The sequence below is a fragment of the Artemia franciscana genome, chromosome 8, assembly GCF_032884065.1.
Source record: "Artemia franciscana chromosome 8, ASM3288406v1, whole genome shotgun sequence".
NCBI lineage: Eukaryota > Metazoa > Arthropoda > Branchiopoda > Anostraca > Artemiidae > Artemia > Artemia franciscana.
This window is the reverse complement of record NC_088870.1, coordinates 29,775,548-29,803,365: the sequence shown is the minus strand read 5'-3', so window position 1 is coordinate 29,803,365 and position 27,818 is coordinate 29,775,548. Positions and strand designations below refer to the sequence as shown.

The following is a 27,818-nucleotide window of genomic DNA, read 5'->3' as shown; positions in this document are numbered from 1 at the left end:
CCCTTCCGTTATCAAGACTTCGAGGTTTTTTTTTTATCACATTTATATTGCATTATTACAGAATTTGCCAATTGTTTACGCATAAATTGTGTTATTGGGAAAGGGGACATTTGATCCCGTGTCTCTAAAAACGCTTAGGGTATTAAGGTGAAACTTTCAAGAAATGTTGAAGGGCATGTTAAAAAGTGATCAGATGGCAACTACCCACTCAGCCCTTTTAGACGCCCCCCTCAGGACTGATCAAAATTTAGAAATAGTAGTTTTGTTCAAAATGTTTATTAACTATGCCTCAAAGGATGTCATGCAACCAAGGCATGGGTTGTAAGCTATGTAATTTTCCCATTGTTTACATGCAGAATTTATCATTAGGAAAGGGGAGAGTGTTTGATCCTGGGTGTTTCCAAAAAAAAAACTATTTCCGCTGTTTCCGACTACGGCTACTTACAGATTCGACAACTTGGAACTGTGACTACTTTGGACTGTGACTATTACTGCGACTACTTGCGAAGGGTTGGTCTTAGAAACTTTGAAGGGGGCTCTTCCAATAGAAAATTCAAAGCACTAGTGCCTTTTTAAGAGTTACATGTGACTGGGGGATAACCAGCCCCCTTCCATGCCCTTTTTAGCTATCCCCTCCTCAAAGACATCGGATCGCAACTTTGAGATAACCATTTTTTTCAAAATAGTCAACAGGTCAAATAACTATGCCTCCAGGAACGACATAAAAAAATTACTCCTAACCGGAGATTGGCTATTGAACCCCATCCCACTCCCTTACCATAAATCTGCTGAAGCCTACTAATTCATTTGCGCTTTACTGAAAACAAAATATATTTCTCTTTCTTATAGTTATAACATTGAAAAAAAAAACAGCTAAATAAAATATTGAATCTTGAATTGCTATAATCTCCAGAAATGAATACCGTTATATATCGCACATTCGGTTGATCTTCATTAGTTCTTTCCATTAATTTTGATTATTATAGTGGTTTATTTTTTGTTTTTGTTAATTTTTTTGAAAAGTTAAAGTACACTGTTCAAAATACATATAGTTTTCAATAAAGCACAAATGACACAATAGGCTTTAGGAGGTTTACTGCCAGGGAAAATGGGCAATTGCCAAACTTCTGTTCGTAGTATTTTTGCTCGTTTTAAGTAATACTTAAGTATTCACTGAATTTTTACTTGTTTTACGATTAATCTTTTCACCTTTATTAGTATCTGACATCTTTGTGTTTGATACGATTATTTATTTTAGTTTCTGTCTGTTTTGATTTTCATTTATTCTTTGAAGGTAATTTTTGGTCACTTTAAGTTTAAATTATAGTAAGACTTTATGTATGCACGTCTCAAGTTTTAAGATGGCTCTTTACATTTCTTTTGAAAATCAATTTTCGGTGTGATTAAAAGCAAAATCTTTTGTAAAGCTCTTCCTTCTTTTAGACTCTTTCTTACCGCGTTGGATCCGAATATCCAAATAAGGCATAGCCTATATAGTAATTACTTGCATATCAAATGCATGTAAGGCATGTAGCTTAAAGACGTTCGATACGTTAAAGAATCACCTTATCTAGTCAAGTACAAGGTTTTCTAATTTGTGTGGCCAAACTATTTAAAATTAGTTGAGCTGTCCTGCCAGAGCTTGTATAGCTAAGACAAGAGATACAAATAAATGACAGAAAACTAAAGGCCAACACCTACTTTCTCAGAAATCTTAGAATAACTATTTAACTTTCCAATTTTGTGCTAGAGATAGAGTTATTCAAATGTAATTAGACTTGCATCATTAAAAGGGATAAATTTTGTTTTTTGATTGAATGGAGCATAATTTTCTTTTTAAAGATTGGAAAGGCAGTCCCTACAAATTAGTATACCTGCTTGGAAAACATTATAAATCAGCTCAAAAGAAGTCTCATTGAATAATTTGAAAGCTTTTGACATTCCCTATTGAGCTAGCTGGTTTGGCTGAAATCTTTGTGGACAAACGATGTACATTATTTATGCTGTATGTACGTTGATTAGACTGCAATTTGCTTAACGATTGGTAAGAGATTATAGGTTTCCTTTGTTTTAAATTAGCCTCTCGTTAGCTTTTCGAACCGTTGGCACATACAAGATCCTTATCAATTTATACCAAGATCACCTCTGAACCTCCCTTTGGTGCTAATTAATTTTTGCTAATGCAACCTTTGTCTTTGAGACTGTCAGCCGACGCTGAGACTCGTAAAATGGCATTTTTGGTATCGAGCGTCCTTAGTATGTTGGTAAATAGGGGTAGCTTACTTGATAAGAACATCTGACAAACAGCTCTGATGAGGTAAGTGGGCTCCTGTCTTCAGCAGAAGGTCAGCTATTTTGACATCTCCTTTTTTGCAGGCCAGCATTAGAGGATTGTCTCCATTAATGTCTCTTGAGTGAACTGAGACACCATTCAGTAGAAGATATTCTACAATTTCGTGATTGCCTAAAAAAAAAAAAGTTCTCTTCTCTCTTGCTGACAATTTAGACTATTATTTAAGTTTAACCAAATAAGAAAATCAAGTTTTTTTTCAACGAAAGCAAAGAGCGACATTAAACCTCAAAATAATATAAATTATTCGTAAATAAGAGAAGTTGTCCTCTCCGTAACACCCCACTCTTTTCACTAAAGTTTTCAACTGACAAATTCTACTGTTTAAAGCAAATACACTTGAATAAGGATATTGTAAAAATAATTTTATTCCATTTCAACTGCCCTTTTGTTTGAGCAGTCGTTCTTGAAGCATTGGGACAAAAAGTCAAACTTCAGCGCAAAGGATGGGGTCTAAGGAGGGGGTACTACCACCATATACAGAATAGTTTTTGTTTGTTGAAATTTTTAATGCTGCTTATTACTTCATTAAAAAAACATATTTTTTTATTTCTATCCACTTTTATAGCAGATCCAAGGTTTCCCTGAAGGTGAGGGGAGCAACCACCCCCTCAACCCCACTTCGTATATTAGAGTTTAACTTTTGGAGAACAAAGCTTTATTCTTTAATACGTATTAGTCTTTCATCCCTTCCCTTAACATACAAGCTATATTATACATGATAGTATCAAAGACACAATAATATGATACTTGTTCTATTATAAAAACAGGCAAGAAAAGGAGCCATTTTAGTTTTAAAGTCACCCATTGCTTTCGTTTAAAAACTTGTTTAATTTATGTTTCTTTTTCTGTCATACTAAGGATGCTAAATATAAAGTCGACTACCGCCATCCTCAACACCCTTCTTTACTCTTTACCGTATGTTTATGGCATCTATGTTAATGCTTCAACATTAATACCATAATCTAGGTGTTTTAGATCATACTTTTCTTAAAAGCACAAGTTTTACCTTAACGTAGAAAGCAGTACTCTTGGATTGTGGCTGTATCCCATTCATACAGGAAAATTTCTGCTCGTTTTACTTTAACGTTTTAATCTCTCCTTTTATTTTCGAGGTACCCAGAACTAAACCAAATGAGAAACTAAAGGAGGAGGGTTTAATGCGTGGATTAGCGCTTAGTTATGTGTATTATCCAATAAATAGGCCTGTTTTCTAAATAGTTTCCAGTGTAGGATTCTCAACTGATCCTTGGAATTTAGCGTTCCTCCAATTCGCCCAGTATTCCATGTGTAAGTATGAATTATATTTATAAATTAGCGAGGAATTTTACCTATTTCAGTGGCAAAAAACAAAGGCATTTTACCGATTTCATTGGCAACAAACAAAGGCATTTTATCGATTTCATTGGTAACAAACAAAGGCATTTTACCGATTTAAGTGGCAATAAACAAAGGCATTTTAACGATTTCATTGGCAACAAACAAAGGCATTTTACCGATTTCAGTGGCAACAAACAAAGGCATTTTACCGTATTCAGTGCCAACAAACAAAAGCATTTTACCGATTACAGTGGCAACAAACAAAGGCATTTTACCGATTTCAGTGGCAACAAACAAAGCATCTCTACTATTAGCATCTTTTGCTCCTAAATCTACACCACACTTCTTTAAATCTTCCAGTCGGGCTATGCTACCAGCACGCACTGCATCGTATAAAAATGATGGATAAAGTACTGCCTGAATGTAGGAAAGAGATGTCCCGTTCGCCAGTAGGGGTAGAAGAGCAGCGAGGGACTCTAATGGGCTCTTGGAGTCAATGTCCAATCTAAAATAAAATGGTTATTATAGTTGACAAGAGTTGAACAAAAAAGAAATATATTTATTGTAATGCAACTTGAGTAGTTAAATTGGTGGATAAATGAGTCTGCGTACGATAAGTAAAACGGGGAAAAAGGTACAAATTCAGAGGACGGGCCGATAAATGCGGGGGGGGGTACACATTTGCGTTGCTATATAGTAATATAACTTTAGAAAGACTGGAGTTCCTACAGTACTCCGTACATATACAATACGCGGCTTGAACTTTCTCATCTTCACCCAAAACATTCGGCCCTGTTTAGGCAAGAAATATGGTTTTACGATGCAAGGTGACAGAAATCGCCACTTTGCTTTGGCAAAAATTTTGTTGTTGCCCCAAAGGGCACTAGAAAAGGGCCTTTTCAAATGGCCATTTATCTAACATTCCACGTCACTTGGTTCAATGCAGTGGCTCGTAGGGAAAACAAAGGAATACATTATCGAAGAAATGAGAAATACAGTGTTTTTATAGGCAGGAAACTCATGAGGTTATTCCGTATATAGAATTTGATGGTACAATTTATATCAGGATCTTGGAAGTTACATCAGGATTTAGGGGTGTTCTTTCTCTTTTCCATAATGATACAAATCTTCTTATACTAAGAATTGTTAATAGCAGCATTGAACTTAATTAATTTTACAGAAATTGAATTATCATGAAAATATGATTAGTTTGATGCATTTTAGGCTGGTAAAATTCCTTCCTTCTAATTTTCAACTACCATTGGCATGGTTGACTCTTCATTGACTGTTCAATCATCGACTTTTCTCTACCACGAACAGTTAGATATTACTCTTTTCTTTTCTCTAAAAAAGAAACTTTTTATTCCTCTTAAATGAAGCTTTAAATAGGTGTCTATGTTAACCGTTTATTTTATATGGACTACTTGATTCTTTCGGATCGAATTGGCAATTCTGGTACATTGCTAATGCTGAAATTAAGAAGTTTAATATATAGTTTTTCAACAGTTTCAAATCGGTTAGCTATGTGAAAATTTTTAATCGATACAAAATTTGCCCTCTTTGGGTGAAAATTGTAGTTCGCTGCCAAAAATAGTAGGAAATGCCAATTTACTGTGGCACAGTCTACTTTACAACTTAAAAGGGCAATGGAACTTTTAATTTCCGTTTTAATGAGCCGTCTCCCGATTTCCTATGACCATTGATTCGATAAGGTAACTCATGAAAAAGAGTAAAAAATGATAAAAATGGAGGCTCATCCGTGATCTTTCTTCTTAACAAAAAATCCGCAATTTATAGGTGGGACCATCAAACCTCAACAATAGATTTCTAAGATCACTTACGCCTTGAATATGTGTTTCCCCTTTTTGTAAAAATAGGCAATTTTTTTCAGGCTCGTAGCTTCCTATGTTTAACTTAAACTTTAATGAATTTTATTTCATTTGGAATCACCATGAAAAAAGCAGATAATTTAGATGCATAAACTGTTATCAAAAACTATTGTTTTTTAAGTTTCGGTTACAATTAGCCCTCGTCCCTCCTTACTTGCAATTGTTACCCAATCTGTTTGAAAAAAAAAGAAATACTCTCATTTATACAAGTTCTGTGATGTGTACTAAATTTCAATAAATCTATGAAACTATTCATAATAACCCATATACATTGTATTAGACAATAATGTCAAAACTTAATATTTTTGTTCAAAAATACTCTGAAGCTGAATTAAATAAAGGATATGTTCTTGATTGATTTATACCTAGTTCCTCTTGTGCCTAGAGCCGCATAAGGCAACAACAGAAATTCACCACAATAAACCGTCCTCAGCATTCGACCAGAGCTCTCCCAAATAAATCCTCGCTAAATTTTCCTCTCTCAACTGCAACCTGTCAAGGGTTATTTGGAGTCTTCCTGACTTACGAAGACTATAGCAGGGTTCGGACAGGCCCATATATTTCCCGGGCCCAAATATAGTCCAAATATAGGATTCGGAAGTCCTCGGGATCAGATCTGTGGTTGATGGCGTGGGATGCCTTGTCACATAAATTACCAAGTTTCATTCCAATTCCTCCAATTTAAGCGTTTTCCATGATTTTAGGTCCCCCAAATTCCCCCCCAATGTCACCCGATCCATTCGGGATTTAAAATAAGAGCTTTGAGACCCGATATCCTTCTAAATATCAAATTTCATTGAGATCCGATCACCCGTTCGTAAGTTAAAAATACCTCATTTTTTCTAATTTTTCAGAATCAACCCCCCCCCAAACTACCCCAAAGAGAGCGGATCCATTCTGGCTATGTCAATCATGTATCTAGGACTTGTGCTTATTTTTCCCACCAATTTTCAGCCCAATCCCTCCAATCTAAGCGTTTTCCATGATTTTAGGTCACCCCGAACTCCCCCAATGTCACCAGATCCGGTCGGGATTTAAAATAAGAGCTTTAAGACACGATATCCTTCTAAATATCAAATTTCATTGAGATCAGATCACCCATTCGTAAGTTAAAAATACCTCATTTTTTCTAATTTTTCAGAATCAACCCCCCCCCCCAAACTACCCCAAAGAGAGCGGATCCGTTCTGGTTATGTAAATCATGTATCTAGGACTTGTTCTTATTTTCACCACAAAGTTTCAGCCCAATCCCTCGAATCTAAGCGTTTTCCATGATTTTAGGTCACCCCAAACTTCCCCCAATGTCACCAGATCCGGTCGGAATTTAAAATAAGAGCTTTAAGACGCGATATCCTTCTAAATATCGAATTTCATTAAGATTCGATCACCCATTCGTAAGTTAAAAATACCTCATTTTTTCTAATTTTTCAGAATCAACATCCCCTCCCAACTACCCCAAAAAGAGCGGATCCGTTCTGGTTATGTCAATCATGTATCTAGGACTTGTGCTTATTTTCCCCACCAAGTTTCAGCCCAATGCCTCCACTCTAAGTGTTTTCCAAGATTTTAGGTTTCCCCCTCCAAACTCCCCCAATGTCACCAGATCCAGTCGAGATTTAAAATAACAGCTCTGAGACACGATATCCTTCCAAACATCAAATTTCATTAAGATCTGATCAACCGTTCGTAAGTTAAGAATACTTCATTTTTCTATTTTTTCTGAATTAACGGGCCCCAAACTCCCCCCCCCAGATGGTCAAATCTGGGAAACGACTATTTCTAATTTAATCTGGTCCAGTTCCTGATTCGCCTGCCAAATTTCATCGTCCTAGCTTACCTGGAAGTGCCTAAAGTAGCAAAACCAGGACCGACAGACAGACAGACCGACATAATTTGCGATTGCTATATGTCACTTGGTTAATACCAAGTGCCATAAAAACACTATGCTACAATGAGATTAAACGAACAGACGGACCAAAGGATGATGAGGCGATAAACAATAAAAAGCTGATTCCGACAATCTTCCATGGAGGGCCAACTTTGCACTTATATCAAGGACATCAAACTTAAGAATTATCTTACCATTGCTATACCAAGGGGGGAGATAAAGTAAAAATTTACAATATCTGAAATAAAAAGCCCGAATCTGATTAACATCATTTTTCTTTAGAAGGGGATAAAGACCAGATAGATAAAGGACAGATTGATCACAGAATGTAGCATATAGCCTACCCAGTGCACGTCTATTATACTTCCCTCGATTAGCAACTATCTTAGAATAGCCCATTTGAATAACTGGGCCGTATTCACATCAGTCAGTCAGCGTTCAGCCAGGAAACACATAAGTCGCAAGAACTCCAGTCTCATTAAGCAGAGACTGCTAGCCTATATACTGATCTTTGCTAATTTCGGACAGGCCCAACATGACAAAACAAAACATAGGCTACTAATTCAACACAACAGCATAGCCCAGGCAGAAGCAGCTTACTAAGCCCAACACAAAGCATTAGTTAAGTTCAAAAAGCTCAACAGTTGTAATTAATTATCAATCTACACCAAAAGACAGAAAATTGCAAATCATGAGCAATGTTCTTAGTCCTCTTCAGCCGAAAATATGGGAATAATAGGATTTTAGCCAAAATATAGGCATTTTATAGAAGTGCATTAAAATATAGAAATTTATTGGAATTTATAGGCGAGTCCGAACACTGCTATAGGGTTTCCAGTACCGTCCAGAAGGCTCTCATGAGAACCATATGCCCCAACAGATCCCTCATTATTGTCTAATGTCATCGAAAATAGGGCTAAGATGATGCAGTCGGTGATATCATGTGAGGTTTTGTTTCCTAATTTCGTAATATCTTCTTAAAATAAAAAAGTTTCCTTTTCTTTCTTGAGAATTAAAAAAAAATGTAGGATTCAATAAACTAGTTCATGAAGAAAAACTAACAAGTAAAGCCTAAATTATTAAACATCTCGAGTCTTACCTAACTGAACTGCTCCTATTTCTTGGCAGTCTAGTTAAGTCCAAGATATTTCTAGGTGCAGTAAGCTCACCACGAATATTCCTCGCCATAATCTGAAAAGACAATATTATGAATATTATTTCCTTTTATTTAGGACTTTCTCAATTTCTTAGTGTTAGATTTCTAACGCTAGTAGGCCTATCAGATTTTTCACAGTCATGCCAACGAAAAAAGATAACTGTCAGATTTTCAAAAAAAGACTGACTTTCAAGTAAATTTTGAAAACTCCTGCTGCTACTATTACTACTACTACCATTACTACTAACAATTCACTGCAGCACTGATCCACCTGAGGCCAACACAGATATAGGCGCTCCTCCCCCACTCAAATATATTCAAAGCTTAAGTTTTTACATTGGAACTTAAAAGTTCCAATTTCACTAAAATCCTTCTTTATTAACTCGTCATACCCCACTCAAGGACGAACCACTTTTTGTTTGCCTAATCACCTTCATTTATTACTAGTTTAAGAGACTTAGTCTTCTTAACGTTAATTTCTAAGCCTATTCTTGCACCCTGAACTGTCAAAACTTCTGAAAATTTATTCAATTTACAAAAATTTTCATCTCAGACACTCAACTCATCTGAAATAACGTAAGTCTTGGAGGGTTTTACCTTCCCATTTGATTCCATGCTTCTCTAGCCTTTTCTGCGTTCCTTAAGACAATGTGCATCGAAATAATCAATATAAGCGGGGTAGAACAAAACCTTGCGTAACTCCCGGTTCAACATCAAATCAGTTACTAACCTCACATCTTATCTTAGCCGCAGCAATATTGTTCTCATACATAGCACTAATCATTTTCATGAACTTATCTGGCTTGCAACACAAGGGTGGGTGTTCCATTGGAACCCTCGTGTAACTGAGCCTCGTGCACCTGAGTCCATGTAACTGAAACATCGTGCAACTGAACCCTTCGTGCCACTCAACCTTCATTCATCTCAACCCGATTCAACTGAACCCTATACAACTTGAACCTCATTCAGGCTTCTATTTTAGAACGTATTTTTTAGACTCAACAGAATATTTAAATTTAACAGAATAAAGATGATTTGGTTTTAGACAAAGTCTTGGGCTGGTACAAGTAAATGGCACAACTGGACATCATACTTGACTAAACAACCATGTTCTAACAAGGGAAGCAGGATGGGGTTAACTACTCACCCCCTATGTCTAAAAATCGTTGAAACGTGTTTCCCCTTGTGTTTTTCCCTCTCGGTAATGCGCCTTGGAAGTTAGAGCTATGACGCAAACCACGAACTTTACTTCAAAGGTGGCCACTACCACATCATTTTTGATGGAGTAGAGTTGAAAATTACGTCAAACATCTTGCTTAGGATTATCAAATAGTTCGTGGTAACAAACTGTGGTAAGGAGCGACCCGGCTCAATAGTAACCGAAACTCTAAAAAATAGAATTTTGATACCAATAGTTACATCAAAAGAATCACATTTTTAGGTTGATTCTAAATACATTAGTTTCATCAAGTTTAGTCTTACCCATCAAAAGTTACGAGTCTGAGAAAATGTGCCTTATTTTAGAAAACAGAAGGAAACACTCCCTAAAAGTCATAGAATCTTAACGAAAGTCACACCATCTAATTCAGCGTATCAGAAAACTCTACTGTAGTAGTTTCAAGCTCCTTTCTACAAAAATGTGGAATTTTGTATGTTTTTTTCCCAGAAGACAGATCACGGATGCGTGTTTATTTGTTTATTTTTTTTTTTTTCCCAGGGGTGATCGTATCGACCTAGTGGTCCTGCAATGTCACGAGAGGGCTCATTCTAATGGAAATTAAAAGTAATAGTGCCCTTTTAGGTGAGCAAAAAATTGGAGGACACCTAGGCCCCCTCCCACGCTCATTTTTTCCCAAAGTCACCGGATCAAAATTTTGAGATAGCCATTTTGTTCAGCATAGTAAAAAAACCTAATAATTATGTTTTTCGGGACGTTTCAATCCCCCAAAGTCCCCGGGGGAGGGGCTGCAAGTTACCAACTTTCACCATTGTTTACATATAGTAGCGGTTATTGGGAAGTGTACAGAAGTTTTCAGGAGGACTTTTTCACGTTAAAGGGGGGGGGAGAGGGTTGCGTGGGAGGATCTTTCCATGGACGAATTTGTCCTGAGGGAAGAAAATTTCCATGAAGGGGCGACAGGATTTTCTAGCATTATTTAAAAACAACAATGAGAAAATAAATAAATAAAAAAATTCAGCTGGAAGCAAGAAGCAGCATTAAACCCTAAAACGAACAAAAATATTTAAAAGTATTGGGACAAAATTTAAGCTTTTGTGTAAAGAGCAAGGTATTGAAGAAGGGGCGAACCCCCTCATGTAAGTAATAAAAATATACAAATATAGAAGTTCGTTACGTAAGTTATTTCGTAAGTTACATATATTTATTACTAATAAAAACGTTCGTAAAAAAATTAAAAATTCTAGTTGGCTTTTTAAGTAGCCAAAAATTGGAGTACATCTAGGCCTCCTCCCCCCCCTTTTTTTTATCAAAATCGTCCGATTAAAAATATGAGAAAGCCATTTAGCCAAAAAAATTAATACGCAAATTTCGTTTTAATTATTAATGTGTGGTGAGCCAAAATCAAAACATGCATTAATTAAAAAACGTTCAGAAATTAAATAAAAAATAAGTTTTTTTTAACTGCAAGTAAGGAGCGACATTAAAACTTAAAACGAACAGAAATTATTCCGTATATGAAAAGAGTTGTCCCCTACTCAACGCCTCACTCTTTACGCTAAAGTTTTTTATTGTTATAAAAAGTAAAGTTGTGAGAAAGAGTCAAACTTTAGCGCAAAGACCGAGGCGTTGAGGAAGGGACACCTCCTTTCATATACGGTATAATTTCTGTTCGTTTGTCGCTCCTTAGTTTTAATGTCACTCCTTACTTGCAGTTAAAAAGCCTTTTTTTTTATTTAATTTAAAAAGGCTCAAAACTTGAAAACACACGCCAGTATTGAAGGGTGATTAAGAGTTAAAATGAGTGTCATAAAAATTGATGATAAATCTAAGCAAAAACAAAGAAAAAGATAAATCTGCCTTAAATACTTGCCGTTCTTACCCATTTTATTTTATAAGACTTTAGAATAGACCCTAAGACAGTTTGATCTAATAAAAAGAAGGTACTTGTGTATTATTCAGAACACACTCAATAAGTTAAGTTATGTTCTTCCGTGAAACAAACTACGATGCAGGTACATTTTAATTAAATATTTTATATATAGATATGGTTAAGTTAGGTTAAGCTAGGTATTTTATATAATGAACCCCACCACCCCACCCCACCCCTAATGTGCAAAATATAGCCCTTACGCCACCTTGCGGAACCCCACATTCTCTCTACTTTTTTCAAACATGGCCTATTGTTACACTTCCAAAAATGTTCCTTCTCGTAAGAGTATAATGTCATGTTGTGTCCATTGACTCACTCACTGTTTTTTTTTGGGCAACAACCCCTTATCCTGGAAAAATATAATTGCCTCTTTTTCAGTCTTTGGCAAATCCCAAATCTTCATTTCAAAATCCATGTTCAGACACTATCTTCTAGCATAGCAAACTAAATTGAGTTCCGTCTTTGTGGCTATGAAACCAGATTTTCGCATCGTGGTTTGTTTCACGAAAGAACCTAACTTCAATTATTGAGTGTGTTCTGAATAATACACAATTACCAAAAACAATTATTTGAAGCTTTATGTTTAGAATGCAATCATCATATAATATTAGCATATAACAGGAATTTTTATAAAAAACAAAAAAAATATTAACAAGCATAATTTTTTTTCAATATTTTGAAAGTATTTAAAAATTCGAAACATTTTTTTATTATTCACATAGATATCTAAAACGATAAAACTTCCAATTCACTTAACCTGTAACGACGAAAAATAAACATTACTTCCGAAACAAAAATAAATATAGTATTTGTTTCCTTTTAATACAAAGAAGTCGAAATCGTCGAAATTATGAATGGTTGCACGGCACAACCTAAAAAAAAGTAATCAAAATTTGTTATGGCTTAAGACAGAAAAAAGTTGCCAGTTTTTGTTTTATTTTTTCAGAGTCTGTAACAATGGATGTCATTACCTGGTTTATCTTGTGAGAAGTGGAATGACAGCGTTTTCACTTGCCCCGTGGCAAATACATACCCTAGCCCTAGTTGTAAATCTCACATTTTGCAATCAAACCAAAAAGTACTTTGTCGGGCCAAAATTTTGGCAACAGACCTATTCCTGAAAGTTCTTTTTTTTTTGAATTTACGAGGGTTCAGTTCAATGGGGTAGAGTTACACGGGGATTAAGTTAAAACGATATTCATTTAAATGGGGGTTTAGTTGCACGAGATTCTAGTTACATGGGTTCAGTTGCAAGGGGTTCATTTACATGCACACCAAAGATAGGAAATCCACTGAAGCCCATCTATAGGCTGAGTCAAATGCCTGTTCAGAATTTACTAAAATGAAGACTAAAGGGGTCCGACTATCCAGGCACTTCTCAATTAGTGATCTAGAGTGAAAATTAGGCAACGCATCCTCTCCCCTTCCCAGAACCACGATGTTCTTCTCTTGAAACTTATCTACAGCATCTCTTAGTCTAGTAAACATCGAGATACTAAGTAATTTGCTTTCAATGCTAATGTGGTAATGCGTCTCTAATTATCCCATTCGCTCTTATTACTTTTCTTATAAAGGAGTTTCATTGTATTTTTTCCTAAAACCACAAGATACTTCGCCTTTTTCAAAAATCATATTCATAACCTTCAACAATCTATATCTAAATTCGCAACCACCATAATTAAAAAACTTATTTACCTCACTATTAACACCTGAAGCTTTATTATTTTTCATCTTTCTAGTGCTGTCTCTACCTCATTTTCACAAAACGAATCTTCCTTGACTTAAAGATTGCCAGGCATCCTAATTTTGAAAAGGTTTTTTTTCTAGCACTTTCTATGGGCATTTAAATTAAAAGTCTTAAAAATCATAACATCTGCATATTTGCATGCCCTTATTCCTTCAGCATTTTTTTTTCTTTTTTTTTACAGCTTGCATTAATTTAGGTAATGCATGTTCATGCAGGAAAACTGAGGGTGTAATGCTCTATCTGAACTTATTTATACAGTTCTGCTAGTTATTCTATTTCGTTCATTTTTTTATATATATAATTCCAACTTTTTCCTTTCTTTTCAGATATAACGAAAGTGGATGCATTCTACCCGAAAACATTCTTAGGAGTTGAACGCCTCAAAGTCATGCTAGTGAATCCAAATTTTGTTGCGTTTTTATTTTGTATTTTACAGGCCAGTCATATATAAAAGCAACGAAATATTTTGTATATGTTTCTGTATGGATAGATTCTTCATAGTTATAATTGTTGACTGTGTCAAATAAACGAATACTGCACTAATCTTACAGTTGAAAACGAAGTTACAAGAAAAGCAAAGTGTAATCCAGAAAAATTTGTAATACATGAGCATGCTATAAAAAGTACCAAACAATCAAATAAAGTTTTTTCGGATATTCCTGCTTTTTGTGTCGATATAACCAACTTTTTGTTTAAGGATTTGTCTTTATCGACTAGACCAAAAGGACCTCCCTTGATTCTGTCTACATGTCTTGCAAGTTTAAGGTGGTCAGAGAGAACATATTTTTTGGTCCCGTTTCATGTGTCACGAACCGATGCAATAAAATTCATTTCAAATGTTTGCCTTAATTGAGTATACATGACCCTATCTAAATTAAATAGTTTCCGAGACCACACTGGCTAATCATGAAAAAACAAAAAAAAAATTGCAAAGAAGAAAGAAACGAGGAAAATAACAGCCAGTGAAAAACAAAAGAAAAATTATGCAGATATTTCTGTCGAGACCTACGCCCAACCGTTCTCGGTGCAGAATAATAAAAAAAATACAGATAAAGTCCAAAGGACAATATAAAAAAAAGAGTCACCCTACTATCGCTGCTTGGAAAGGGTCCTATTTTAGTTTCAGTGTTTGTTTTGAGGTTTGGTTTTTATATTTTCCTTTGGTGTTTAATTTGTATTTTTTATTATTCTACACTGAGGACAATTGAGAGGAGGTCTCGACCGAAATATATGCAACATTTTCTTCTGTTTTTTACCGGCTGTTATTTTCCTCGTCTCTCTCTTCTTTGCGATTTTCCCGTTTTTGTTTGTCTAAATTCCCTGTGATTTTCAAGCCAACTAAAGATGAAACAATTTTTAAAGCATATTTTCAGGAGTCACGAACTGATCCAGCCGTAATTGTTTTAAATTCCCTTTTATTCATTGGTGGCCTAAATGGCTCCAGAACTTTTCGTACAGTTAGCAAAACAACCGGGTGTAATTTTCAACCCTGTCAGAGACGCAATATTTGTGGGCTCGTTTTTGGACGCCAAGAACTTGGTAATTATACAGTATGTGCGGTTAAAAAACATTCAGAATCCAAGAACTTATTTTGTTGGGGCTTGACTGAACACAGTCCTTGAAAATACTTATGGTTTCGGAAACAAAACATGTTGGCCCATTTTCAGGAAAACCCCCATTTATTTTCAAATGTTTTCCTTGCATTAGGGTCTGCCAAGGATCTTACGGATTTGAGTCTTAAGCAGCTCAAAAAAGAAACAATCGCTGGCCCTCTATTGGGTCCCAACCCCTATTGAGCCAATGATCTCCTTTTTTTTTGCATTAAAATCTCCTTGTCCCAATGACTTGTAGATATAAGTTTGAGGCCAATCGAACAATAAAGTTATTTGGCTTATTGTCAGGAACCCTTTTATAGCACCCTTCCTATCTGAACAAATTTGAGGTGCTCTTAGCTCAGGGAATGATCCCTGAAACTTTAAAGCTTAAATATCATTTTCTGGTCAATTTTCGGGTCTTATTTTTGTCAGCCGATCCCCCAGCCTAAAAAAAAAAAATTTCACATGGGTCATCTTGGCCATCTTATTTGTTTGCTGTTTTTAGAGCCCATTTTAGGTAAGCCATTATCTTATTATATTTTTTGGCACCTCTGTTACACTGCCCCCCCCCCAAGATTTTTTTTTCACTGGGACCCTTATCACATTTGCCCCTCCCCCTAATATTTTGCTCTAGATCCACCCCTGTCAACAATTTCCATTTTCCTTAAATCTTTCCTTACTTCATCCTTCCACTCCATTTGGAGACGACCTGTTTTTCGTTTGGCCCTAGACACTTTGTCGACAAGGACAATCTTGGCATCTGTCATCCTTCATCTGCAAAACGCACCCTAGTCATCTCGACATTTCTCTTATTATAACCCTAAAAAGCAGGATTGAACCACATTTTTCGTACAGCTTACTGATCCACATGGCATAGTGTTTTATTGAATTTCTAGAAAAACGAAAAGAAAAAGTTTCTGGGCCCATGTACTTTATAAGTTTTCATACCCTAACCTAATAATTTGTACATTGGGTCCCCTTGGCCCAGTAGTTTAAAATTGTAAGTTTCAAGCCGTTAAAAAAGGATAGCACCCTTAAAACCCTATTTACTGGGGAATGAATTTTGTTTGTGTTTATTGCGGTTCCCTTGCCACAAGGATATTACAGATATAAGTTTCAAGCCATTGAGAAAAAAACGTTGTTCCGGCCCTTTTTCGGCCCATGTCTTCGGAATGTCCATTTTTTTTTTTGTTTTTTTTGCGTTGCGATCTCTTTGGCCCAAAGATTCATGAATAATGTTAAGCTGATGGAAAAACAAATTTTGCCCATTTTCAGAAGGCCTCAGCTCTTGAACTAAATTACTGTTTATGCATATTAAGGTTACTTCGGTCCAGCTCCAGTCCTTTGGTCCTTTTGCTTAATTTATAAGATTAAGATTTATAAGTTGTTTAATTTGATGTCTATTGAATAGAATTAACTTTGGTATGTAGCTTTTCTTAACACTATCTTTGTGTTTAACTTATTTACCAGTACAAAAATCGGTATGTTGCCATACTATGATTAACAGCCTATGTCTCACCTTTCGTTGGGTTTCGATATCCCAGTCTGGATGAGCTAATACGTAAGAAAGCTTGGTAAGTGCCGCCTCTGGTGTCATGTCGTAACCAGGCAAAACTCCGACGTCAAGTAAGGCCTAAAATAACAGAGGAAAGGCTTGATTGCAATCTTTCTTTCTCGAGTTTACAAAAATGACATTTTCTGTAGCTGTATAAGATCAAAGTTTTGTTGCTGCATAAAAAAAAAGAATTTACTTCGCTATTCTTCCATATCTACAAATTATCTTAATTCCCGTGGCTTCTGAAGGCCCTGGCTAAAGGGTTGAATCCTCCCAGTTTTTGCACAATGCTTGTCCCCTGTAGGAGATATTGAACTCAATTGCAAAAGAAACATATAAGCAATGTATCCTTGGCATTGCTTCCATTGCATTGCAAATGATTAATACTACTAATACTAACAACTCACTGCAGCAACAATCTACCTGAGGCCAACACAGCTACGCACGCTCCTCCTCCATCCCCATCTATTCAAAGTCTCCCCCTTTACACCATCTCAAAAAGCACTGGCGGATCCAGGGCTGCCATAGGGGGCCCTGCCCCTCCCGCCAAGATTATTTCTGGTGCCCTCTTCAATGTTTTTTTTTCCTTTTTTCACTCTTCCTTAGAATAAATTTGTCAATTTGGTCAATTATTGGCACCTTTGGTACACTCCCCCCCCAAAAAAAAATTTGCTTATTGGCACCCATCTCACATTGGGCCCTCCCCCCCAAAGATTTTGCTCTATATTTGCCCCTGGTTTGAGATAAGGTCAGTCATTCGGGCCCCCAGAACAATCCGTAGGCAATTTCTCTGGGAAAATGATTAATAACAACAGGTGATTAGTAATAACCATAAATTGAAGGTGTCCCTTAAATTTACACATTGTTATGCAGGAAAATTATTCCCACTTGATCCAAATTGAAAGTCTTGTTTATCACGTTGAAAAATTCTATTGGATCTTAATATTCATCAATCTCATTTTTAATTTTAATCTCAATATTGCACAAGTGCTCGAATTTAATGGAATTTAAGCACCATATTAGTCTCAATTAAATATAATTTATGCAAGATTTTTATCCGTAACAATAGTAATTTTTTCAGTCAGAGATAATCAGTCATGGACTGCCAAAGAACTCGTAACTGATGAAATTGTCATGGGGTTCCAGGCAATGCATATTAGAGTCTATTTGCACCTTTTTGTATCTGTCTTAGTTACTTTACTATAGATTAAATGTTGATATTTGAAAGATGGCTTTCTCTTTTAGACCGCTGATTGGTCCATGTGCTACTGTATTTTACTCCTGGTATTGCAGAGCATCTTCTAAATGCTAGAAGATAGAAACATAAAAATTGTTGGAAAGGGCATTTTTTGTCAATCCAAGGTAGTATATTCTGAAACATTTAATTGGTAATTCTTAAAAGTGCAGTCTATTTTTGGACACTAGGTTTAACTTATAACCAGATGTAAGTTTTTTTCCTTTATCAAGAAGTATTTTTCCTCAGATTTATTTTATCTGTATGAAGGGTGGTCCAAAAGAGATCATTGGGCCCGAATCTCTTGAAAAACCCCTTCTCCCACTTCAAATTAAAAGGTAATTATATATAGCTCTTCGGCTTCAATGGTCACAATATGGGTAACCTATTACCTTTCATTTTATTGCAGAAATTTGATATACAGTCATGTGAGACGTTCTAGACCTGTGAAAACTTAACAAATGTCGAGTTTCACCAATGGTCTAGCTAAACTGTGGAGTAGATAAATACATTGATGAATAACAGACAGAGAGTTGAGTTGATTAATAGAGGAAAGTATGCCCCATCCTCCCACTCCCATATGTGATGCAAAGTAGCAAAGATTTGAAAGAAGCCCCAGTTACCCGGGTTTTCATTGCAATGCATATGACATAACATAGCTTTAATTTTGGGCAACTGAAATGATTTGAATATTGCTTTTTTATTGTTTTGACTGTGTCATAATTTGTAGATTCACATGCAATTTTTGATTCTTTTTCTTTTTTTGTAAATTACCTTTTTAGGACTCAAATATGGATGAGATGTGTTAAAAATTAACAAAAATGTACAGTAGAAGAAAAGAAACCTACAAGCTTCGGCAACCTACTCTTTAGCCATCTAAATAATAAAGCAGTTCACGAATAATTCTTAAGGGCAATACAAAACAAAAAAGATAGGACAATGTGGATTGAATCAAATAGACACGAGAAGAAAAAAGACAAAATAATGTAGCTTCTGGTGTAACATGATTCTCGATTTCAAAGATTTCGAGAAAAATTTCGAAGCTAAAATCAAGGGTGAAGATTATTTTAATAAATTACAAATGAAGAATAAGTTGATTCAAGACCTTTTTAAAGAGAAGGAGTATATTAAAATTTTCAGGGATGACTATCCACTGGTCATTTCGGCCTTTTATTGGGATACTATAAATTTGAGTTTGTGGTCAGGAAAGCCACACCTCAACTTTACACTATCCTGTTCTTTATGATGAGTTCGAAAACAAAATGCTATACATTGCGTATGTAAGACAAATCGAGCTTTATTAAGACTCGTTCGAATTAGTTCCCATGTAATTCAACCCTTATTTAACTCAACCCAGCCCTTGTGTAGCCAAACCCTCATTCAAATAAGCTCCAAAACAAATTGTCACCTCGCAGTGAAAAGCTCATAATTCTATATAATACCAAAAGACACTCCTCGATTACTGATCAGAGCGACAGATCCAAGAAGCTTTGAGCTTCTACCCATATGTCTATAACTTGCTACATAATATTCATTATTCATACCTCAATTTAGCTTTGCTATTAATCAAAAGGAATCCGTTGGAGTGGGCGCATGACATCATTTCCGATATGACATCATCTTGTATGTGAAGATGTGTGAAGTTCTGCTACGCAAAACCATGTGCTTTTTCCCAGGCTACTGGAACTTACACAATGTCTTGCAGACTTTTATAAATTTTACCGAATTTTATCTTTCAAGCAAAACTTATTTTTTTAAGAGAAAAAAAACTTTAGAGGACACCAAAAAGGATTGCTGAAAGGTAACAAATCCGTGGATGTAGATTGGAATAATGCACAAATCAGCATTTCATTGAGCACAAAAGTAGGGGCGCAATTTTCGAAGAGGCAAGAGGAGGGGCAATTGTCCATCCCAGAGCCCAGCCCTCCCCCCGACCCCAATTTGCCCCGGAGCTGAAATTTAGTTTCTTTAAAAATTTTGTCAAAACTAAGATAAGCCTGCATAATTCAAGCATCAACAGAAACAGATCAGTTTTCTGTAGTACATGTTTACCTTTATAGTTCTACAAAGTCCTTTATAGTACTTTTATGGTATCAAATGGCTCGTTTTACTGTCATTTTCATTCGATTTCGGAAAAATAGCCCCAACTTTGTCCCCCTCCCCGGATGTTCGAAGTATTTTCCACTTTTATAAATAATTAACCTCTAGTGTCATACGTTATGGCTTATTAATGCTCGCGAGGATCGTTATTTCAGAGGACGAAGAGGTCAAATCAATCAGGAGGACTTTAGTTCCCCAAACTAAAAGTTGAGATTTTTTCAGTTTTACCTAAGAAATTACTAGTTCACATTTCCTAGTTAGGAGGATTAAGCTTGTCAAAAAATCGAATCCTGTTGTGTAATTCGACAAAAGGAAAATTTGCAGTCCTTACCGATCCCGTTTCGTACAATGCAGCAACAGCTCCTTTTGCGCATTGCGTTATATTAATAATAATGACTCCTCGCTCCGTTGCCTCCCGCAAGGCTTCCATCAAATCCGGACGACTCGAAGGAATATTTCCCGCTCCATAAGTTTGAAGAACAACACCGTGCATCGGTTCTGCCAGAAAAGATTTTACCTGAAAATATAGTGTGATGGATGAGGATAAGACAACAGAGCTTATTTGAGGGGGGGAGTCTAGAAATTTTACGGTAAATGCCAGAAACACTATGCTTAAAATTGCTCCCCGTAGATTTCAGCTTTAGAAAATCTAGCACAATTGAAAAATCCCCGAATTATTATACAGAGTGTCCAAGGAAATCAGGAGCAGTTCTTTCAGGATCATAGAGATCCAGGATATGTATAAATTTACTATTTTAAGAGCTCCTTAACGTTCTATATGAGTTTGGAATAACCCTGCTTGATTTCACGAAGTCCCGCTTTGAATAAAAAGAAGAAGAAAAAGATTTTTGCGAAAACAGGTTTGGATAGGCCTCTTGTAAGAAAATATTGCTCAATCACTTTAAGGATTTCTTTGAGGGGTGAAAATAGGAGCCGAAATAAATCGTTAAATATGATACTAAATCATTTTTTGTTTTGTCTATTTTTGTTAATATTATTTATTAGCTAGTAATATTTTCCTAATAGTGAAACTTTATTTATATGAAAAAGAGTAAGAGCAATATTCTGAATTCGAAAACCTTATAGGACATCTGGAGGTTTTCCCAGTTTGTTTTGAATAAGAACACGACTAAGGCTTGCTTGAGAGAAAAAAAGATTCGAATGAAAAGAAAGGACGACAACAAAACTTAAAAAGGTAAGAAATTATTCCGTATATTTGGCTAACCATCTCTTTGGCTTAAGCCTTTCACTCTTTACGCTGGAGCTTTTCAATGCTATGCTGAAAGTATTTATGAGCGAAGCACATTTTAAACGTCATATCTTTTAAGAAATTTATGCGTAAAATTGTTTAAACCAAACGCGCATCGACAAGCTCTTCAATTCTTGAGGTAATATGAAAAATACTTTTGTTCTAATCCAATTGCCCTGTTGCTTGAACAGTCTTTCTTAAAGCATTGGAGACACAAATTCAAATTTTGGCGCTAAAGCTGAGGATTAAAGAGGGAACAACCTCCCTCAGCTACGGAATAATTTCTGCTCGTTATAAGTTCTTGTGTCGCTCTTTACTTTTACTTGAGACATTTTTTATACTTGGTTTTTGTTCATTTTCAATATCATTCTCAGGTTTACAGTATATCTGAGAAGGGCTATTGAACCCTCAACCTCAACTTTTAAAATCAGATTTATCTTTTACAGACTAATGCTTCGAGAAAATGAGCTCATTTAACCCCTGTTTGTTCTTATTTATTTACATTGAGGTTTAGTATAACAATACTTCAAGAATGATAATCATCTCGCAAAAAGTACACCACTCGAAATAGTTATTGAGGGGAGCTCTGAGCTCTCCAAAATGAGTTAAAGGGTAATCATTCCCATGATTTTTAATTTGAATTCTTCGAAATAACCTTTTTTTATAAGGATGTCACCCATGGACCTAGAATTGGGTCAAGGGGGGTCACGATCCCAGGGAAGCAAGAAAGCATTAGAAAACGTACATAACTAAGAAAATATAACAGTTCAAAACAGGATGAAATCTTTTAATCGACAGCGAAACAAATATAAAATTTTAATTGAATATTTCGGACGCATATACAGTGTCCATCATTAGCAATAAAACTAAAAGACATCAATAAAAACAACAAAATTTATAACCCACTAAACTAATTACATATAGTTTATTGCTCTTATTTTTTCAACGCAGCAGCGGAAGCAAATCTCCTTGACCTTTTCGGTTCTGGTTCATTATATGTATATGTGTCCGACATATTCAGTTAAAATTTATATTTGTTTCACTTTCGATTAAAAGGTTTCATCCCTATTTTGAACTGTTTTATTTTCGTCATGGAAAGGCAGTGTGGTCTTCGAAGTTATCTTCGAATAGGAATAAGAGATATACTCCCATTTAAATTTAAGTTATAGCAAACCTCTCGGTAACATTTGCCTCGCCCTTGAGAAAAGTCCTGGTTACAGTGATCTTCATCTTTTTGTGCCAGTAAACATATCAATGTAATTTTTACTATTATAGAGAGAAAAGTTTTCTGCAATAAGAGGAGCCACCATCCACCAGCATAGATGTTAAAAAATATTCTCTGGAACTAAGGAGAATAGAGACTACTTTCTATACTCCCTGCTCAAAACCTCAATCTGTAGGCTCACAAAGAGCTAGAAAATTTTTACATAAAACTTTTTTTTAAACTACCATCCACCATTCACCAGCATAGATATTACAGGCTAAGTAAAAAAATATTCTCTGGAACCAGGGAGAATAGAGACTACTTTCTATACTCCCTGCTCAAAACCTCAATCTGTAGGCTCACAAAGGGCTAGAAAATTTTTACATAAAACTTTTTTTTAAACTACCGGTACAGACTCCCAATCCCATATACGCCTTGTCCTCCTCCATAATAGTTTATGCGCAATTACACATTACTAGCCATAATTTTATTAAGCCTGAAACCAATCAACTTATTTAAGTGAAGTGTTAAAATAAATTTCTATGTTAACCATTAACCACTAACTGGGAAGCTCATTGTATAATTTTTCGACAGATTTAAATCGATTGGTAATATTTTATAGAGAGGGATATAAAAACTCTGCACTGTAGTTTTTTTAATATGTAGAATTTTATGGTGTAATTTTATAAGGATCACTCGTCATTTAGCAGGTGTTCACCCTTTTGTCGAAAATCACGCTATGTTCTGAGGTTCGTATCATTTGATGGGTAACTTCAAACTAAATGAACTTTACATACTTAAAATCGCCATGAAAAACTAAACTTTTTTAAGTATCTTTTTTTTTATATAAAAAAACTCATTACATTAGTCATTACTTCAAAAAGCTTTGAAGGGTCCCAGACGCCACCAGACTAAGAACAGCCCTACTTAAGCCTAGATCACAAATATTAGTAAAGGTTCTTTCCAAAAAGGTCAGTGATAAAATCTAACTGGAATAGTACTAATTATTTCATTTTCTTACGTCGTTATAAGGACCAATTATATGGAGCATCCAACAAGAAGAAACTGTCAAAACGCGCTAAACTTAACACTAAGCATGGCCATTATATTTTTCTGCACCTTTAAACCAGTAGGAAATAACCATCAGTTGTGGCCAATTGGGAAAAGCTAACCTAACCTGAAGGAAATTCTTTCAAATGAAAAAAGTCGATTTCCCAGAAGTTTCTTGAAATGTCTCTTAAATAGACAACCTCTTTACAGAACTACAGTGCAGATATCCCTCTCAACAAGATTATGTCCCTCTTTGCAACACAAATGACTACCTCTCTTCATTAAACGTATGGGAATAGAGTGAGCTTGTAAGAGTATTTTGACACAAAACTACATTGTATACATAATTAATTTTTAAAACTTAACTATGTGATGAGGTAAAACATCTAAGTTAACAATAGTCTATGTTGCTTTCTCTTTTGGGGACATTTTTAGGATAAGTCCAAGGTGCCTCACCGTTTTTATTACTTACCGTCTGTGTTGTAATCGATGGGAAAATCCTGAGTATACCAACATTCCTGTTTAAAGTAGTGTGAACGTGAAATTTCTCGAGTTCTGTTGGTCGAAAAATGAGATTCTGGTTGACTAGAATAAAATAAAAAAGAATTAACTTGTGAAAATGTCAAATTAAGGAAGTCTAGGCTAAAATCAAATTATTTAATGATAAGAAATTACAACTATTAAGTTGTAGTGGGTTAAGCAATTGCTTTCCGTAAAAACTTTCTTTCTAATTTGAAGTGGTTAAGCTTGTTAAAAGAAAATGTCAGAGATTTTTAGAAATTTGGACCGGAGCTAATTCCCGAAAGTTGTATTCACCTGTCTCTACGACTCCCATCAAAATACCAAGTGAAGTTTTGTCTGGAAAGTGATTATCTACTCTAGTAACTTGAACTAAGGAAAAAACCCAATAAATATAAATAACCCACTAGCACATAGCCCAAAACCGGTGTTATCTATCATTTTATACATTTACAAGAACAAACTAAAGATTTTCATCAATCTCAAATAATTATTTATGATCGACCGCTAATTTTTTGGGCATAAATAGAACACTTAAAACATAGTTATAGCAAGAATAGCGGCTTACATCTATTGTAAAAAGTAACATGTGGCATGTGGACTTAAATAACCTTCCAGGTTTTTTTTTTTTTAAACCCATATTTTTTTCCTTTTCAGCGGTCAGAACTATGAATGGTTTTTAGTAATACAAATACATAGTATTGTAAGGTATTTTGCATTATCCTGGGCTACAAAACTAAAAATGCTCAAAGAGGAGAATTAAAATAAAATAAATTGAATAAATTAAAGAAGAATATACAAAATAGAGACAGTGACAATAAAATGAGCCTCAGGCTGATAAACGGTGATCCCCAGTTTCTTCTTCTTCTGAAACCTAGAAAAATGATTAATTTCCTCACAATAAACCTCCCATCCAAAGTATCCATTCAAGCATTCATTCCGATTACATTATTCATTTTATAATTCTTATTAGGGTTACAAAATGCAAATAACAACTATTTCACAAGATTTATTAACCTCTACTGATTTCTTAAGTCAATAAGAGATTTCAAAACTATGGACATATCTTGAAATCCCCCTCTATGGCTAAGATTGCAATTACTGCAATCACATTCCACTTTTATTCTTCAATTGTGCACGGTTTTGAAAAAAGGTCAAATATATGGCTACAGCATTCACATTCACATTCTAGGCAGCGCAATGACGATGCTTTTGACAAGAACTATTGAAAAGTCTTTAATCAGTTCTCTACTACTGTAATTACTATCTTCCCATTTCTTCAGACATATTCTTCTAGTAGCCTCCTGCAGCTCGTAAATTTAATCATGGGTACGAATTGAGGAGGGAAGTGGCATTATTTCCCCTAAATTCCATTGCCCCCACCCCTGCTAATTTTGAAATGTACCCTTTTTTGCAGCTTTCATCGGAAAAACTGAAAGAAATTGGCCCTACTACAAAAGTACTATTTTTGATATATTCATAAAAACTTTAGTCCTTGAATCCCTTCTTCTAAATTTTTGTGGAACGGCATCCTTGAAATAAAGGATTGTGAGAAATCGGTAAGTTTCAACTGCTGCCTTGTCCTGGAAACAGTATAATTTTTAATTGTCCGTTTTCTTCGATGAACCAAGGACCAGGTGTGCCTTGCAATGGACAAAACGGTAGTTGCCAAAATTGCCATATTATTTCAAAAATTGAAGCTGAGCCCTGACAAGCTGAGCCCACAATCTATTACAAAACAAAAGAATTTATAGATAAACGACATACTTTCCAGTATTTATAAAATCCGTGATAGCCTAAATAAATGTAAATACATTTTTGACTTCCCTAAGTCAATGTTTTTTTCGAAATCAGCTTCCAAAATTTTGGTCAGTGAATTCTTAGTCTTTGCAGGAAGTCCCTCTTTTTCCTAGGCCAAGCAAAGCTTGGCAAGGTGATGTTGTCTTTTGTCTAACTAGAAATCTTATTGGGTCCCATTATTCGAATGTAATTTTCTTTTGTGGTGGGAGGGAAAACAAAAATAATAAGCGCATAGGGAGAGTACCAATATTATTAGCCTTACAATCGGGCAAACCTTCTACAATTGTATGCATGGTACGTGACATGGAAGATTTCTGCGTAGACCATAACAAGATATTGAGATCAAGCCAATACAAGAAATTGACTGGGTCTTAATTACTGATGACTCAGTTTTATGCGGAAAGAATCCAGAATAGTTGCTACTAGCCACAAAAACGAACGCTACTGTCAGCTAAGAATAAAGCTTACCGAGTCACTATGCAATTGTCTTAACATAATAGCTGAACAACAGTAGAAATATTATAGTAGCACCAACCTTCAATATTAATTCCTATATTGACAAGCGGAGCAAAATTCGGTGAGTTGAACGCATCCAAACTACTAGTATTCACTTTAGTAGTCCTGTTTCCTCGATGGAGTCTGTTATTAAAGAATACACACACCTCCGGAACAGAATAATTTGCAGCTATAACAAGAGCCGACAGGAAGTTATCGCGACCGTCAGATCTCGTTTCAAAAATAGGTATCTGGAAAAAATGAAAAGCGAATAAGTTTCTAAGTTGCGTTTCTTACCGCGAATGTTTACTAAACGGAGAAAAAACAAAGAGAAGAACTGGAAGTTACCAATCAATACTACTACTACTACTACTACTAATAACTCACTGCAGCACCAAGCCGCCTGAGGCCAACACAGCTACGCACGCTCCTCCTCCAACCTAATCTATTTAAAGCCTCCCTCTTTACACCCTCCCAGGAAGTTCCCATTTCCTTTAAATCCTTATTTATGACATCCTCCCAACCCAGACAAGGACGACCTGCTTTCCGTGTAGCCCCAGACGGTTGGCCAAAAAGGACAATCTTCGGTAATCTGTCATCCTTCATCCGTAGAACGTGGCCTAGCCATCTCAACCTTTCTTTCATTATAGCCCCAGAAAGCGGGATTGAACCACACTTTTCGTACAACCTACTGTTTGAAATACGGTCAGTCAGCCGGGTACCCAGAACAATCCGTAGGCAATTTCTCTGGAAAACATCTAGTAAATTTTCATCTGCTTTTCGGAGTGTCCATGCTTCAGAGCCATATTTGACCACTGTCATCACTGTAGCTTCCAATATTCTAATCTTGGTTTGTAGGCTTATCTTTCTATTCTTCCAAACTTTTTTTAACTGTGAAAAAACACCCTGAGCTTTAGCTATTCTACTTTTAACATCTTCACTGCTCCCACCATCTTTACTAATAATACTACCAAGGTAACTGAAGCTCCCAACCTGATCAATCTTTTCGTTACCTAAGGTCACCTGTTCATCTTCACTTATTCCTAACCTTAGTGACTTAGTCTTCTTAACATTAATTTTCAAGCCTATTTTAGCTTCAATCTTTTTTAGCTTCAATCTTATTCACTCTATTACGAGCTAAATCTACTCAGTGTAAAATTCAGCTTGGGATTCCGCTATTTACCTGTTTGCTTATTCTTGTGTCTTCTTTTATGATAATTAAATACAAAAAACAAGTTTTTTCAACTGAAAATAAGGAGGAACATTAAAACTTAAAACGAACAGGAATTATTACATATATGAGGGGGTTCACCCTCTCGTCACTACCACGCTCTTTACGCTAAAGTTCAAATGTTATTCCAATTTTTCAAGAATACCCCCCGAATCACAAAAGCCGTTTAATTAGAATAAAAAGCCCTTTTGAAATTACTAAAAATGCTTTAGCGTGAAGAGCGAGGTATTGATGAGGGGACTAACCCCGTCATATACGTAATAATTTCTGTTTGATTCAAGTTTTAATGCTGCTCTTTACTTTCAGTTGAAAAAAGTTTTTTTTGG

General features: G+C 35.5%; 1 protein-coding gene across 3 annotated transcripts in view; it reads right to left on the bottom strand.

Moving 5' to 3' along the window:
* Positions 1–27,818, bottom strand: part of LOC136030259 (L-asparaginase-like) — a 120,711-nt gene that overhangs the window by 31,137 nt on the left and 61,756 nt on the right. For all 3 annotated transcript variants that reach the window (XM_065709106.1, XM_065709105.1, XM_065709103.1), the window contains exons 6-12: positions 26,302–26,512; positions 23,920–24,032; positions 20,276–20,461; positions 16,575–16,688; positions 8,547–8,638; positions 3,946–4,175; positions 2,284–2,464 (exon numbers count right to left, since the gene is read on the bottom strand). In XM_065709106.1, the coding sequence (XP_065565178.1) occupies positions 2,284–2,464; positions 3,946–4,175; positions 8,547–8,638; positions 16,575–16,688; positions 20,276–20,461; positions 23,920–24,032; positions 26,302–26,512 (1,127 nt within the window). The remainder of the gene's footprint in view (positions 1–2,283; positions 2,465–3,945; positions 4,176–8,546; positions 8,639–16,574; positions 16,689–20,275; positions 20,462–23,919; positions 24,033–26,301; positions 26,513–27,818) is intronic.